Source organism: Mustela nigripes, chromosome 11, assembly GCF_022355385.1.
Source record: "Mustela nigripes isolate SB6536 chromosome 11, MUSNIG.SB6536, whole genome shotgun sequence".
NCBI classification, from domain to species: Eukaryota; Metazoa; Chordata; class Mammalia; order Carnivora; family Mustelidae; genus Mustela; species Mustela nigripes.
Window position 1 is genome coordinate 86291 of NC_081567.1, and position 14578 is coordinate 100868.

The window sequence follows — 14578 nt, forward strand, 5'->3', positions numbered from 1 at the left end:
GGGGGGGGGGGGGGGGGGGGGGGGGGGGGGGGGGGGGCGGGGGGCAGTGCAGTTACTGCTCCAGCATCCTGGGCGTGCATGTGAGGGACTGACGTCTGGTGGAGGCCTGACAAGGTCTCACAGCAGGCCAAGCAGGAGGACCCCAGCCCTCAGAGTCTCCTCCAGTCCCTGGCTCGTAGCAACCCCCTCAAGGCCAGCCCCGGGGTGTCTCCCGATGATGGACAGATAGACACACACTGTGCTGCTCTCTGAGGGCCCATGTCTCTCAAGGCCCAGGGGCAGGAGAAGGGGCTCTGCATGGTACCCAGGGCTCTAGAACACTGTGATCGGGGGGGAGGCGTCTGGGGTGGGCAAGGAAGACCACGGCTGACCTAAGGGCTCCTGGCATCACATCCCCCAGATCTGAGCCATCCTGGGCCTTGAGACAAGGCAGGGCTGGGAAAAAATTCAGACCACTTGCCTGGCCATGATCCCTGAGGACAGGCATGGCTCACACTTCTCAGAGGAGGTGACAGAAGCCCCCACGGGTGGCCTGGCAGTGCCTTACACGTGGGCGTGTTTGCGTGGGCCACCAGTCTCTTAAGCAGATTTCTTTCCTTTAAAAGAGGTGGCTCACCAAAACATGGGTTGGGGGTTCCTGTTAGAAATGGGGAGCCTGGCGATGCTGATCCTGGCTTCCACGGGAAACCAGTTGCTGAGTGATTCAAGTGACTTGTCCCTTCCAGCACCGAGGTGTGCAACGCAGGATGATCTAAGGACAGAGCCCAGCGTCCCGTGTCTCCCAGCGCTCACGCCTCCTTGGTGTGGTGCCATCAAGTTCCCCGGCCGGGATGGCACCCCTTTTCCTTTTGGGTCTGTCTCTCTTCTCCTGGGGCTGCTCTTGGTGCTTGGTTTACTCGACCCTTCCTAGGAGGACCCTAAGAAATGCAGTTCCCATTCTGGGTCTTCTGAGGGGAGCTGTGTTCTGGGGAAAGACAGCAAACTCCCCGGTGTCCAGATGTCTTAGTGCTCATGGCATACAAATATGCAAACATTAGCATATTAGTTCTGTTAGTGTGTGTGAGCGTGTATAACTACTGGTGCATGTCATTAATGATCGGTAGTCCGTGCTAATTGATACCATATATGAACGCGTAGCTGGCAGATATGGCTCTGGAGGGACAGCAGGAAAGACAGAGCTGACATCCGTGGTCTGGATGGTGGGATGTGCCTGCAGGAGGCAAGCAGGGGAGGGGAGAGCGTATATGACAGGTGCCCTCCATGGGGCTTGAGGGAACCAGACCCCCAGTTAGGTGCCCCTCGTGGGTGCTGGTGATTTGAGGACAGTGAGGCCCAGATTTGGGTGGGGCCGTGGAGATGGAGAGAAGTTGGCTGATGGGGCTTGTTTGGGGTGAGTGTCTTCTGGGGACGTGGCCACTGGAGGCCTTAGCGCGTGCACGAGCCCACAGTGGGCTCACTGCTCAGTCAGGTGCCCCCCAGGGCGGAGGTTAGCCATGTTTCAACAGGCCTCTGTCCCCTGAGAAACATGGAGACCCAACCTGGTGAGGGAACATCCACCAGCTCTCACACGGGACCCCTGCCGCACACCTGGCTTCTCCCAGAAGTTGGCCTCCGCTTCCACGGCCTCTCTCCGACATGGGTGCAGGCCAGATTTCTCAAGTCTGACTTCAGGAAGAAACCCCAAATTCACACCCTCCTTCTCAAGGGCTGGTTAGGGTCCAGGCTCTGCCACCGGGGCCCATGGCCCTGACCCTCTCCCCAGGCCCATTGGTGACAGCAGAGCCAGGACATTCACCCCAAGCACAGACCTGTGGGGGCATCTGCCTCCCACCCATCCCAGAGGAACACTTGGCCTTTGCCATGACTGCTGGCCATTTGCATGTGGGCTTTGCCCGTACCTGATTTCCAGGTGTCTCCAAGTTGTCAACCCCAGCTTGGCAGAGTGAATAGTGGCCCCGAGTGGGAAGGCACATGTCCCCAGACAAGAGAAAGGTGGTGTCCAGGGCCACTAGCAAAAGCCTGGCCTTTGCAGATGCTAAGGCCCATTAATTTCTAGTTACTTGCTTGGTCCGTGGAGAGGAACTGGTAATGCAGCAGAAAAGACAGGTCAGCAGGGCACTCAGATCTGCTTCCAGAACAAGAATGACTCAACCGACCAGATTTGCATAATAATTTATTATTCAAGAAAACCAGGATTGCAGGCCCTGGAGAGAGTTGATGTGCTGTCCCCGACAGCACATGTGTGACCCCAGTTATTACATGGAAATGGGGACATCGAATGGGGCTTAATCAGGCCACTAATTTTCTTAATGATCACTTCTGTTTTCATCTTATTAAAAAACGTAATAAATGTTCATTGTTGAAATTTAGAAAGCACAGATAAAGGAAAAAAGGAAATTAGAACCCTCTGTGGTTCTGCCCGTGGGGGGTGAGCACTGGGCTGGGGCTGGGGCTTCTTAATTGGGCATCCAGATTTTCTCACGTGCTTGCATACACACCTTCCAGAAAAGGCAGCTCACACAGCACACACGCTTCCTAAGCTGCTCTGCTTAATGATAAGATAAGGAGCAGTTTGCCACATCTTTCGAGAGTCTCTGGTACCGTTATGAGGACTACTTAGCATTCCCTCCGTGGGATTCCCCGTGCATTGTACTTCTCCGTGGGATCCCCCCCTCCCAAGGGCTGTGCCTTTTTACCTTATTTCCAGTGTTCTGGGGGGTGGGGGTTGTTTTCTGAGGCTGCAAGAGCCTCCCACAGGCCCAAGTCACATACTGGTCTAGGGCACCGGTGCCCTCAGCTCCACCTGCTGGACCCCGAGACCAGGGCGCGTCCGAGGCAGCCAGGCTGTCCCTGCCACAGACATTGCAGAGGAAGGAATAAGCAAGTGGCTGGGTCGGGAGCCCAGGAGTGGGGCTGGGCCTTGGCCCTCCCAGAGGCCACAAGAGCCACCCAAGATGCTCAGGGAGCTCAGGACGCCTGGTCCTCCTTTGCAGTCCCATGACAGTCTTGAACAGGCCATGGGCCCTGCCCCATGCCCCATTCTAGATGCTTCACGAGCATTACCTGCTTGCTGGCGGTAGCAGCCGCTCGAGGCAAATGTGATGGTCCCCCTACCCCAACTCCGCTTGCTCTAGCTGCGTATGGTCGACCTGTGGAACTGACAGATTAAGTCATGCATTATCCTTACGTGTCTTGACATTCACCACGGCGCCATGAAGGGGGCCGAGCAGGCACCGAGCAGGCACCCACCCCCATGTGGCTCCTGCAGCATGGCGCCCCTCATTCATCGCTACTCACCTGGCCTCAATCTTCACTTCCATGCACGTTCCTCCCCATCCGTCACTGCTCTGGCTGGAGTCCACCTAGGTTCCTCTCTTCCCTCCACACCCCACACCTACCCCCACATGGTTCCTTGGACCCCCTGGTATTTCTTTAGTTTTTCCATTTCCCCCATCTCTGCCATCCAAGCCACCGGTGTCCACTCTGGCTGCCTTAGCCTCCTTCCCCCGGCTTCCACCTTCCATCCTCGCAGCCAGCCCCCTCTGTGGTAGGGGACGGCATGGGCCTGGTTCCTGGCCGTTCTGCTGCCCAGCGCCGACCACTCCCTCCCTGTGGAAAGGACCCACTTCCTTCCTCCCCACTGGGCCGGGTGGACCTCAGGACCTTCCTTCAGGCTGTGAATGTGCCTGGCTCCCTCCTTCTTCAAATCCTGTGTGTTCGGGCCAGCCTCTGTCCTCGCTGAGAGCGGCGTAAGTGTCACCTCCCCAGAGAGGCCTTTCCGAGGGCCCCTCAAGCCTGCTGCCCTCTTGCACAGAAGCCTGAGGTCATCTCCATGTTTACACTTTACAGTCTGTCCTGCCACACGGGCGCAGACTCTGGTGGGGATACCTTGCCTGTCCCTTGTTCCTCTGGCAACAGTGGCACAGCTGGTGCCTGGCATGGAGGCAACAGGCCGTGTGGCCCATTTCCCACGGTCTGGAGCCCTCACCATGTGGAGGTGCGGCAGGCGAGCCAGCTCGGCTCCTGAGGGGGCCACAGTCCAGGCCCAACCTCTCACCCCACGGTTCATGGAAACCCTTGAGTGTGCTCCTTCCTTCAGCTCCATCAGCATAAAGGAGAGCCACAGTCTGGGGGGAAGAGCAGACATTTTCAGGAATTCTTTAGCCTCTGAGCTGGCGTGGCAGGTGAGAAGCCACCATGATGCTTTTGGAGTCCTCCATCCCCCATTGCATCCATGTGGAGCCCCCTGTGATGAGTGGGGCCTTCGGTCTCCTCAGACTAACCCCACTCAGGCTTCCTGTAGAACCCCAGAAACTCAGACTGGGCAAGCAGTGGTGTGGGGTGGGGCAGGTGGGTGAGTAGGTCATGCAGGTGTCTGGGCAGGGGAGGTGTTGCCGGTGGGCGCATGTACGTGGCCAGCCTTCCCAGAAGCTGCCCTCTGGCCGTGGCTCAGACCGTCTGAGAGATTCTGCCCCAGCATCTGATGTCAGGTGGGAGTGTGTATCCGCATTATTGCAGGAAACCCCAAACTTTCCAGGCAGTATGGGGGCCCTCAGCCACACCCGGAGGTCCAGGTGGGGCTGTGGGACCAGGGTGGGAGCTGGTCTCACTTGCCCACAGAGGGGGGAGTCTGCACGCAGCAAGTGACCCCGTGTCTCTTTCCCTCTCCCTTGCAGCCATGAAGTCGGGGGGCACGCAGCTCAAACTCATCATGACATTCCAGAATTATGGGCAGGCGCTGTTCAAACCCATGAAGTAAGTGCTGGGGACCAGTTGGGACGGGGGTGCCTGGTGCCAAGATGGGTCTGTGCTGGAGGGAGCAGCACCAGGTTTCTGGCGGAAAATGCAGCGTTTCCTCCCAGAGGTGTTGTGGGCTGAACTGTGGGGGACTGCTCTGGGCTTTCTCCCCATCGAGGCAAGTGAGCAACCCAGGGGTCCGGCCCCCCAGCCCCTCCTCTCCCTGGTGTCCCCAGTCCTCCCTCTCCCAACCCTCATCAGATCATTCCTACCCCGGTGAGCTTTAGTGTTGTAAACAAGGAACCGAAATACAGACACCAAAGAATGCTCCTAAAGAAGGTGACTTTGGCCTCTCCTGCATGGCTCAGGGATCAGGCGACTTTTTCTATAAAAGGCCCGCCGATAGGTATTTTAAGTCTTGTAGGCCATATGGTCTGTGTCTCAGCTCCTTGGGTCTGCTCTCCGAGCCCAGAAGCAGCCAAACAATGGCTGTCAGTAAAGCTTTATTTATAAAACTCGCAGGAGCTGGATTGACCACCGCCCCACCACCGACTGTAGTTTCCTGTTGCATAAAGTAGAGACCATGCTACCAAAATAATTAAGGCCTTCAGTGGCACATGAAAATCTGTTCCTGGTGGAGGAGTATTTGAAAGCCAGGCTACCTCAAGAAAATTCACGAGGAACATCCATGTTCTTCTTCTTCTTCTTTTTTTTTTTTTTAAAGATTTTATTTATTTATTTGACAGAGAGGTTACAAGTAGACAGAGAGAGAGAGAGAGAAGCAGGCTCCCTACTGAGCAGAGAGCTTGATGTGGGGCTCGATCCCAGGACCCTGAGATGATGACCTGAGCCGAAGGCAGAGGCTTAACCCACTGAGCCACCCAGGCACCCAGCATCCACGTTCTTGATGACCATCCTGATGATGCTAGGGCTCGGGTATCCCATTGGGGCCCAGGTTGCTCCACCATCTCCTGGGAGGGCCAACAAAGCCATTTGTGTGCTGGCTAGAGGGAGTTCATTGCATTCAAAGTGTGGGTTGCACCCTCAAGTGCCCACAAGGACCATGCAAGTTGTGTGAGCCTGCTGGCGGGGGGGGGGGGGGGGCCGGCAATCTGCCAGGCACGGACTCCACCGGAAGGGGCAGCTGCCTGTGTTCACCAGATCTTGACCATCTGTCCTAATATGCAATTTTCAGGATAAGCTCTCTTTTTATAATAATGGCTCTCTTTTTCTGCTTAACTTTCAAATTTCAAAAATGGTGGTAACTAATTGAGAAGCATCCCAAATGCCTTGGAGGCCACACAGAATAGAACTGCTAGTTGGTAACTTGTGACCGAAGGTATGATCTTGGGTCCAGGGTGTTTCTGGGACTCTTGCTCTCTTTCCTTGGGACCAACGTCCTGCCAGGGTCTTCCCTGAGGATCCTGTCTGGGATTGGGGCTGCCTGGAGTCTGGAGCAGGTGGGGTGAGAACATTATTCACACAGGCGAGAGGAAGGACAGCAGGACAGGTTGGAAGCCCAGGACTGTGGGAATCTGAGGCAGATGCCCAACGCCAGGGTGTGGTGAAGCCACCCCTGCTACTATCAGGGGTCCGTGAGCACAGGCACCTCCTTCCCCTTGTCCATGCAGAAAGGGAGGTTCCCATCTCCTCCAGGAGAATTAGTAGAGAAAAAGGAGCTGCGATGGGCTTGGTGGTCGCAGGAAGACAGCTGGATGTAGGAGTGTGGTCAACCAGCTCTCCTCAGGAGAGATGATTGGGGCGGGGTCCACACAACTGGAGGGTATGCAACCTAGGGCTGGGTGTGGGTTCCTTGTGGAATATTCTGGAAGGAAACAAGGCCTGGGACGGGCATGGGCTCTTCATAGAACTTTCCAGCTTCCTTGGGCTTCTTCATGGTTTTGGCCCCACTGTTGAGGGGAGACCGTTGGGAGGCTGCGGCCTCTCACAGGGAGGCTGAGGCAGGAGGGCTGCTTCCGGGTTGCTCGATGCTCACATCCCCCCCGTGGGATGACCTGTGTGGGCTACCATTACCAGCAGTACTGGTAACGCTGCTGAGAGAGCAGCAGGGGCAGTGTTCACGGGCAGCGGCAGCAGTTTCCAACAGGCCCCGCAGAGGCCAGTGCACCCCGTGTCTTCACGACTGGCCTTGGTTCTTGTTGTAAGCGTCACACCTCCAGATTCTTGTGGAACAGGTGTGCTTTCCAGGGCTGAGGGCATGTGAGTGTGTTACACAGGGTCTCCCAGCCCCATGACGACTCTACCAGGGCCTCCCCACTCTTCTAGGCCTTTCTGTGGCCCTCACTCTCAAAGTTTCTCTGGTGTGCATGTGCCACGGGTGTGGTGAGCACTGATGGGGGGAGTGGCCATGCCCCCTTTGCTGCCACAGAGCCCCACAGAGGCTGCTGCAGCTCCAGCAACATGGGTCATATCCAGAGAGGCTGGGTGGATGAACGTATGCCAGAGGATCTGAATACGATGAGCGTGTTTTACTAAAGAGACAGACCCCCCCCCCACACCCACACGGGGCCAGAATTAGCAGGAAATACTCAGTGGGCCTTACGGCTGAAAGGTCATGCTAAAGTAGCTGCCAGGGACAGGCCTCTCTCTCTCCCCTTCTAGAACATCTGCCAGCCGAAAACCTGATATTAAACAGCTTAATATATCTCCTTGATGGCAAGGTAGTTGTTTTCTGCTGTGTGAGTGATGGGAAAATTACCCAGGATGGAAAGGCTAATTTTTGCTTCTGTGCCTTCATTTGGTGAGTCAGGGATCTGCTGTGTTCAGGAGGAAAAGGGAAAGCGTTCACCTTGTCTGGTGCTTTGCCTTCCCGAGGTTATCTCTGGAAATGGGAACCAGGGCCCCCAGGATATCGGACCCTGGTCCCAGGAACCTGGGTTAGCCTGAATGCAGCCTTGTGTGTCCTTGTAAGAGGGGAGCAGGGATTTGTCCCAACACCCGCAGCCGGCCAGCTCCTGCCTCAGCCTGTGAGTGGGGCCAAGTCTGTCCTTTAGAGTAGATAGTCAATGGTCAGAGCATTCCAGGGATAACAGTTAGATGCAAAGGGCCTGGGGCACCAAAACAGGTTCCCTCAAGTTCTGCCAACTCTCATCACAGTGGACAGATGGTAGAAGTGGGACTTGGGTGGCAGTAGGTGGGGGGGAAATCGTGATCCTAGGTGCGTTGGGGTGCCGTGGGGTGCCCTCAGGGCAAGCAGGAGTGACGTGAGCCACGTTGTTCCTGGTGATCAGGGAGGAGACACTGGTGGGTCGTGCTTGTGGACGTGCCCTGGATGGGATCCCCTTAGGCAGGAGGTCCGGGGGGTTGGGGATCACCCAAGCAGCCACACTAGGTCCTCATCTGGGGAGGGTGTTGGTGGGGAGCCCTGGTGAGCAGGGGGCCTGGCACAAGGGAGCCGTGGCTGCCTGCCGTGTGTGCCAGCATGGACACACGTGTTTCCCGCTGAGAGTGCTTGCCCGGACACCTGCAGATGGGCTTCCTGGGAGCTCCTCCCAAGCGTTCCCTTCTCTCTGCTTCTGTCCTGCAGGGTTTGGCGGGCAGTGCTGTTCCCTGATACACACAAAGTTTAGGTGTGGCCCTCCTCTGTCTGGGCCTCAGTTTCCCATCTGCAGGGAACTCAGGGGGCCCCTAGCTCTGCCTAAGATGCCTGAAACAGCTGTGTGACAGCTGTCTGTGCCCCGAGCATTCCCCCAGGGGCCCCTTCCCCAGAGTCCGACCTGGCAGTTGGCTGTCGCTTCTGTTCTGGCTCTGCGTTTGCCTGGTCTCAGTCCCCGTGCTTGCCGTGTGGCACCCACTGACTGGGCCAGCGTTCAGCACCCCCCCACCCCTCCCAGGACTGCACGCCTCCTTCCCTCTCCGTCAGCCCAGAGGGGTGGTAGTGGCAGCGGCAGCAGCAAGGGGGAAGGACCACGGGTCCTTGCTGCTCCCCGAGGCATCTCCCCTGAGCCGCCTCCCCTGCCACGCTGCTCCAAGGGGGCTGGGGGCGCACCTGCTTCCGGCCAGCCTGGAGAGGGCACGCAGGGCTTGCCGACCCCTCTCCACCAGCTGTTCTCAGGCGTCAGTGGAGAGAATGGGGCCCAGCCCACACTCCACGCAGCCTCCCACATCAGAGCCTTTCTGGGGCGCCATGGGGCTGATTCAGGCCCGTGGACCCGAGTGCACAGCCTGAACCAGGCCTCCCGCTTGCAGGCTGAGACCTCTCTGACTGGCTGGGATCTGGGGGGGACGGGGACACTTCGCAGGCTGTCATGAAGGTGGAGGGAGTGACTCCGCACACACAGCTTAGATCATAGTAGGAGCTGGATACGGTTGGCTTTGCCTCCCCCGCAGGCTTTGGTAAAAAGCTGCCAATTTCCTCTATTTTTAACCAAGCCCAAGCTTTCTGTTTTCCCACAACTTAAAGAACACTGAGATGTTAATAGTGACGGGGGAACTGGGCGGGGGTGGGGAGCCTGCTTGTAAAGGAGGAAGGGGGGGTTCTGCTGTGTTGAGGACGAACTTGAGCGTAGAAGTCACAGCTGTTGGGAGCCAGGACCTTTCTGGGGCCCGGGGGACTGTTCCTGCAGCCAGACCTCCAAGCCTGCACACAGCCTCCCCAAGTCCCCAAGAAGCTGGGCACCTGACTGGCTCCGAGTCCCTGGGGCCGTCCCAGTACCCAGAGCTGGAGCCGTGTCTGACCTTGGGAGGGGGAATCCCTTAAGAAAGAACCCAGCACTGGCCATTTCTACCTGTGTGATTCTGCACCTGCCTTTTCCCCTTGGCTGACCTCAGACTTCCTTGTCATTAAAATGGGGACAGGGATGGGAGCCTGGGGTGGGGTGGGGGGGGGGGGACTCGCCTGCTACTTACTGGATTCCACCTCTCTTTGGCTTCTGGGAAAAGAGAGGCACCTTCTCCCCAAATGTTCTGCGTCAGTTCCTCAAAGTCTCAGAAATATCGCGGGGATGGCATGACCAAATCTGAGGAAACGGACCGGATTTCATAACTGTTCCAAGATTGCTAAATCCCATGTCCTTCCTGCTGCTTCAGGGCTGCCAACGGCTCCGTATCAGTTCCCTGTGCTTCTGCGGCAGGTTACTGCAAATGCAGGGGTGTGAAGCCACCTGAACTGTCCTCCCGCAGGCTCGGAGGTCAGAAATCTCAACGGGATCTGCCAGCTGTGTTCCTTCTGGAGGCTCCGGGAGATCATGTGTTTCATTGCAAAGGAAGGCCTTAGGCAGCCTCTTGAAGCTGGAGGAGGGGAGGAAACAGCGTGTCTCCCAGAGCCTCTCTTCGAAGCCACCGCTGTGGCCTCTTCAGCCATGAGACCTCCCTCTGCTTCCTTCTTATAAGAACCCTCCAGATGACATTACCCACCCTCCACCCCAGACAGTACAGGATCGTCTCCCCATCTCTAGATCCCAGACATAATTCCATCTACAAAATTCCTTCTGCCCTTTAAGGAAATTCAGACCAGAGATTTCCTGGGAGAGTCCAACATAGCAGTCATTCTCACTTAAGTATAAAAATGCATGATCAGCTTTATGGTGCTTCCTTCCCAGCAAAGGGACGGAGTTTGGGTGTGGTCAGCTCTGGAGACGGGGAGAGAAGGAATGTGGAAGTCTGGGAGGCCCCCAAAACTGGCCCTGAGCAGCTCCTTGACAGGTTTAGCAGGCCTGGCATAGGATGCTCTGAGTACCCCTGGGGGCTGCCTCCACTGCCTGCTTTCTCGTGGCCTGTGCGACCCAGTACGCTTGTCTGCCTGGGTGGAGGTGTGAGGTTTTAGGAACTTCCTAGAGAGCAGGACTGAGACCTTCCCGGGATCCAGGCCTCCGGAATTCACCAGGCTCTGCCCGTCTTTCCACCCTGACCCTCCATCACTGCTGCCAAGGCTTTTCCCTGAAACCGTGCGCTTGGCTGTGGTTTGTGCCTGATTCCTTAGCCACTGTTTTCCGAGGAAAGTGAGTGTACACTTTTCCATTTCCCCGCTGCTCAGGCCTGCCCAGGGCTGGGGCGGGGCAGGGTGGGGGGCTCACTCTGACCTCAGCAGCTGTCGGGGTGGTGGGTGGCTCCCAGGTTCTGACTGCTCCGTGTATGGGGGCAGTGACCCCCAGGAGGGTGACCAGACTGGGAGGCTTCTCCTGCCCCTGGGCCCGTTGGAGAGGCTGCCGCCCGCCCCCCAGCCCTCTCAGTCCGCAGGAAAGGACGGCGACTTGCTGGCTCTGTGCTCCCAGGTACCCAGTGTTCTAGGAAACGCTCGTCCTCAGCCCGGTCTCCCCACCCCTCGCCAGGGCAGGCACATGCTCTGGGTGCCTAGCCAACCCCGGGGTGTCTGATAGCATCTTCTTTCCACATTTCCATGCCCCACACTCCAGGAAGAAGCCCGGTGCCCCAGGCAGGCCACGCCCTTCATCTGCCCTGCACCGAGGCTGGCTTCCTCCACGACACCTGGAGGAAGGAGAGGCTGCCGGGTAACTGGGTTCAGCTGAGTGCAGTCTCCCGCCCGTGCAGCGAGCTCAGTACTTTTCCAAAGGGTTTTCCCTAAAAGGCCAGTCGGCCGCAGCCCCTTCAGCTCTCCAGCACCGCCCGGGATGTGGCAGGAAGCGGGCGGACCTCGCCACCGAGGGCACCATGTCCCATCTCCTCCTGGTCCCCACTCCACACAGATGCCCCCATGCTGTCCCCTGCTCCGTGGCCCGGGCCAGAGAAGAGTCCCCGTGCCCCCTGCCCCATGCCCCCAGCTCTCAGATCCCCCGAGTTCTCCTCTCTGGCTGGTCGGGGCTCCCTGCAGGAGTCCTGCTGATGGCCCATGTCTCGGCACCCGAACATGCAGGTGGCAACCAGCTGGGTGGATCCTGCGCGCCTCCTTCTGTCGCCGGGGGTGCAGAGCTGGCAGATTTCCACTCCCCTTGTTGATCTGGGCATGGACACTCAGCAGGAAGACCAGCAGGGAGCCAGCCTCGTCCTCCCTGAGCACCCCACCTGCCCGTCCTGGGTCTCTTCTGGCCATTGTTCCTACTTCAAGCTCCCCCGTGTGTGGGAGTCCTGACCACTCTGAGGACAGGAGCGGGGTCCGCTGGCCACGCCCAGAGCATAGAACCCCCTCCCAGGCTGGGGAAGCTGAGGGTCGGGGCTGAGCACAGTCCCTCAGCACCCCCGGTGGCCTTGGGGAGCCGGGTCTGCATGGGGCTGACCTAGCCCTTTGCTCCGGCCCACAGGCACCGTGTTTGCAACAAGCAAGCGGGAGGCCCACACTGGAGCCCACCCTCCCCTTCAGGTGTCTCCTGAGTTCCCTGCTCCATCCTTACCAGCACTGATTAAGCGGGGCCCCTGCCCAAGTTGCTCACAGCCTGAAGGAGCCTTAAAGCCACTCACAGGCGTGTCACACATCTGGAGACGCGCCCAAAGAACACAGAGGCCCCGGGAGCACCTCGGAGCCTCTAGGAGGGGAGACGAGCCCTGAGCGCACAGACAAAGAGCACTTCATCTCCACTTCTCCACCCTTCCGGGTCGTTCTGGGGAGGGGCATTGGGAAGCTAAGAGGGCCAAGCCGAGGCCTGTGTGTGGCCTCGGGGCGGAAGACAGAGCTGCTCCTGGTGTGAACAGCTGGAACGCAGAGGTCGCTGGAAAGCCCTGAGGTGGGAGACGTGAGGGCACCAGAAACTGTTCTGGAACCTGGTCACAGAGCCTCTGGGCTTGGCTCTTCCCGGAGCGGCAGGGCCCAGAGCCACCTGCTTTCCAGGTGTGTGACCTGATCGGAGTGGGGGGCTGGCGTGAGGGAAAAAGGAAGCAAAAGCCAGAGTTGGCAAATAGAAGTGCTTCCTCTTTAGCCTCACAGCTAACGCCACTGCACGTGGTGCTGGTGGTGGTGATGAAGGTAGAAACTGAAGACGTGGGGGTGGGAGAGCTCGGGGCCACAGACCGATTTGTGTCCATTCCCTGTTCTTCCTCTACCTGTTCCTTTGTTTATCGTCTGCCTGTTCTGAAGCAGGCACGCGGCTCGGCCCTCCTGCCCCAGGCCCTGCAGACCGTAATCTAAGGTAGCAGTGCCCTGTTCTTCCGCAGAAGGCCCCAGCCGGGGAAGCCTTGCCGGGCTGCCCGGAAAGCCCGTGGGGGCTGAGGCCGATCTTGGGGAGCATGGGGGAAGCAAGCCCAGGCGCAGAGCCCCGCACAGGCAAAGGTGCAGAGATGGAGAAGTCCTGAGTGCTGGGTCTGGGAGAGGTTTGTTGATGCTGGAGGCGGCAGGGGTGAGGAGAGAGGAGGGCAGAGCTGAGGAGGGGGCCAGGAGGTGTCTGGTGGCAATAGTCGGCGTAGGGAGTAGGCACCAAGGAGATGGGGAGATGAGACGTGTGTTGGGGTGAGCCTGGCCAGCACCCTGGGGCTGCCTGCTTCCCCCACCCCCGCCCTCTCGGGGCTGCTTCCTCTGCTTCCCTCCTGCACCGGCCCTCGGCAGGCTGATCTGGCTAGGAGGCCGTGGGACTGAGCATTCAGGAGCCGAGGTCCGGCCACGGAGTGTGCAGTGGGGCTGCCCCCAAAGGCCTGCCTGCCTCTAGGCCAGGAGCGGGGCAGGGGGCGGGGGGATGGGCCAGTCCCGTTCCTCCAGCTTGAGCCTGGTCTCTTCCCCCACAAGGAAATGAAAAGATTGCTTCCCGCCCCCAGAGGCTTCTTCATGGGAGGCTGGCTGTGCCAGAGAAAAGGCAGTGGACAGGGTCCTAGTTCTCTCTGAGACCCTTCTGACAGCCTGCGCCGGTGAGGGGGCCCGCACGTGTGTGCACATGTGCACATGTGGTCTGCAGCAGGCCCCACCCACAGTGACCCTCAGCGTCATCACTAAGCTTGCCACTCCCTGGGTCTCGGTGGCCCACCTACGAGGACAAGGCTTTGGGGGCCCTACCGGTGTGTGCCCGACTGGGCCTGAGGACCCTAGTTACTAGTGTGTGTGTCCCCACACTGACGGCTGGCAGTGGACCTCTGCCTACAGAGCCCCAAGAAGCAGCTGTTCCCACTCCCCCATTCGGGTATAGAGCTGGGCCTGGGGACACACCTCTTCTGTGGGGCAGCTGGGGGAGAGGGGATGTGGATGCGCAGTGCCCTGTGGGGCCACACAGGCACAGGTAGGGAGAGGCCTCTGAAAGGACAGAACTATTCCAGAGGGCCTTCCTGGAGGCGGTGGCCACAGGTGGCCTTCTGACTGAGAAGGTGGAGGGAGGGATGTCCAACCTGCAGAGCAGGCAGAGCCACATCAGGCCAGGGACCCCCGGGGTCAAGTGCATGCGCATGGCCCTGGAGAGGTGAAGCAGAGAGACAGGCCAGCAGAGAAGGATCTGGGCCCAGTGTCCTACTCAGGTGATGACAGACACACACAGAGGGACAGAGGCACTAGAGAGGCCTCATCCACTCGAGCTGCCTGCCCGGGACAGCAGCCAGAGCCAGGCCGGCCTCTTTGTGTTCAGTCAGAACGGAGCACACACTTGGGCACCTTTCGAGTCCCTTGTGGCCACATGTGGACTGGTGAGATGGAGAACATGCCCATCCCCACGGAACGTGCTTGGACAGTGCTGGGCAGGGGCCAGGGACAGAGGCCGCATCAAGAAGCAGGCTCAGCCCCGCAGGACAGTACCCGCAAGGTGGGGAGGTCCACGAGGATAGCTGAGCCCACAAGGTGGGGAGGTCTGTGCTGCCCAGCAAGGCCAGCCGCAGGGCCTGAGTGGGCATCATTCAAGTCCCCATCTTGTGGGCTGCGTCCCATGTGAGGCCCTTGGCCCTTGGTTGTCCCCATCCTGTGTTTGCAGAGCAGGGAGGATCCCTGGCATTTGGTAAATCCTTACCAGCTCGAGGCTGA

The 14578-nt window shown here is 58.7% G+C and overlaps 1 protein-coding gene across 1 annotated transcript in view; it reads left to right on the forward strand.

Annotated features, from left to right (window-relative positions):
* The window catches only part of FAM20C (FAM20C golgi associated secretory pathway kinase), a 36841-nt gene that overhangs the window by 6231 nt on the left and 16032 nt on the right, over positions 1–14578 (forward strand). Inside the window, exon 3 of the mRNA XM_059414241.1 lies at positions 4677–4755. Within this exon, the coding sequence (XP_059270224.1) occupies positions 4677–4755 (79 nt within the window). The remainder of the gene's footprint in view (positions 1–4676; positions 4756–14578) is intronic.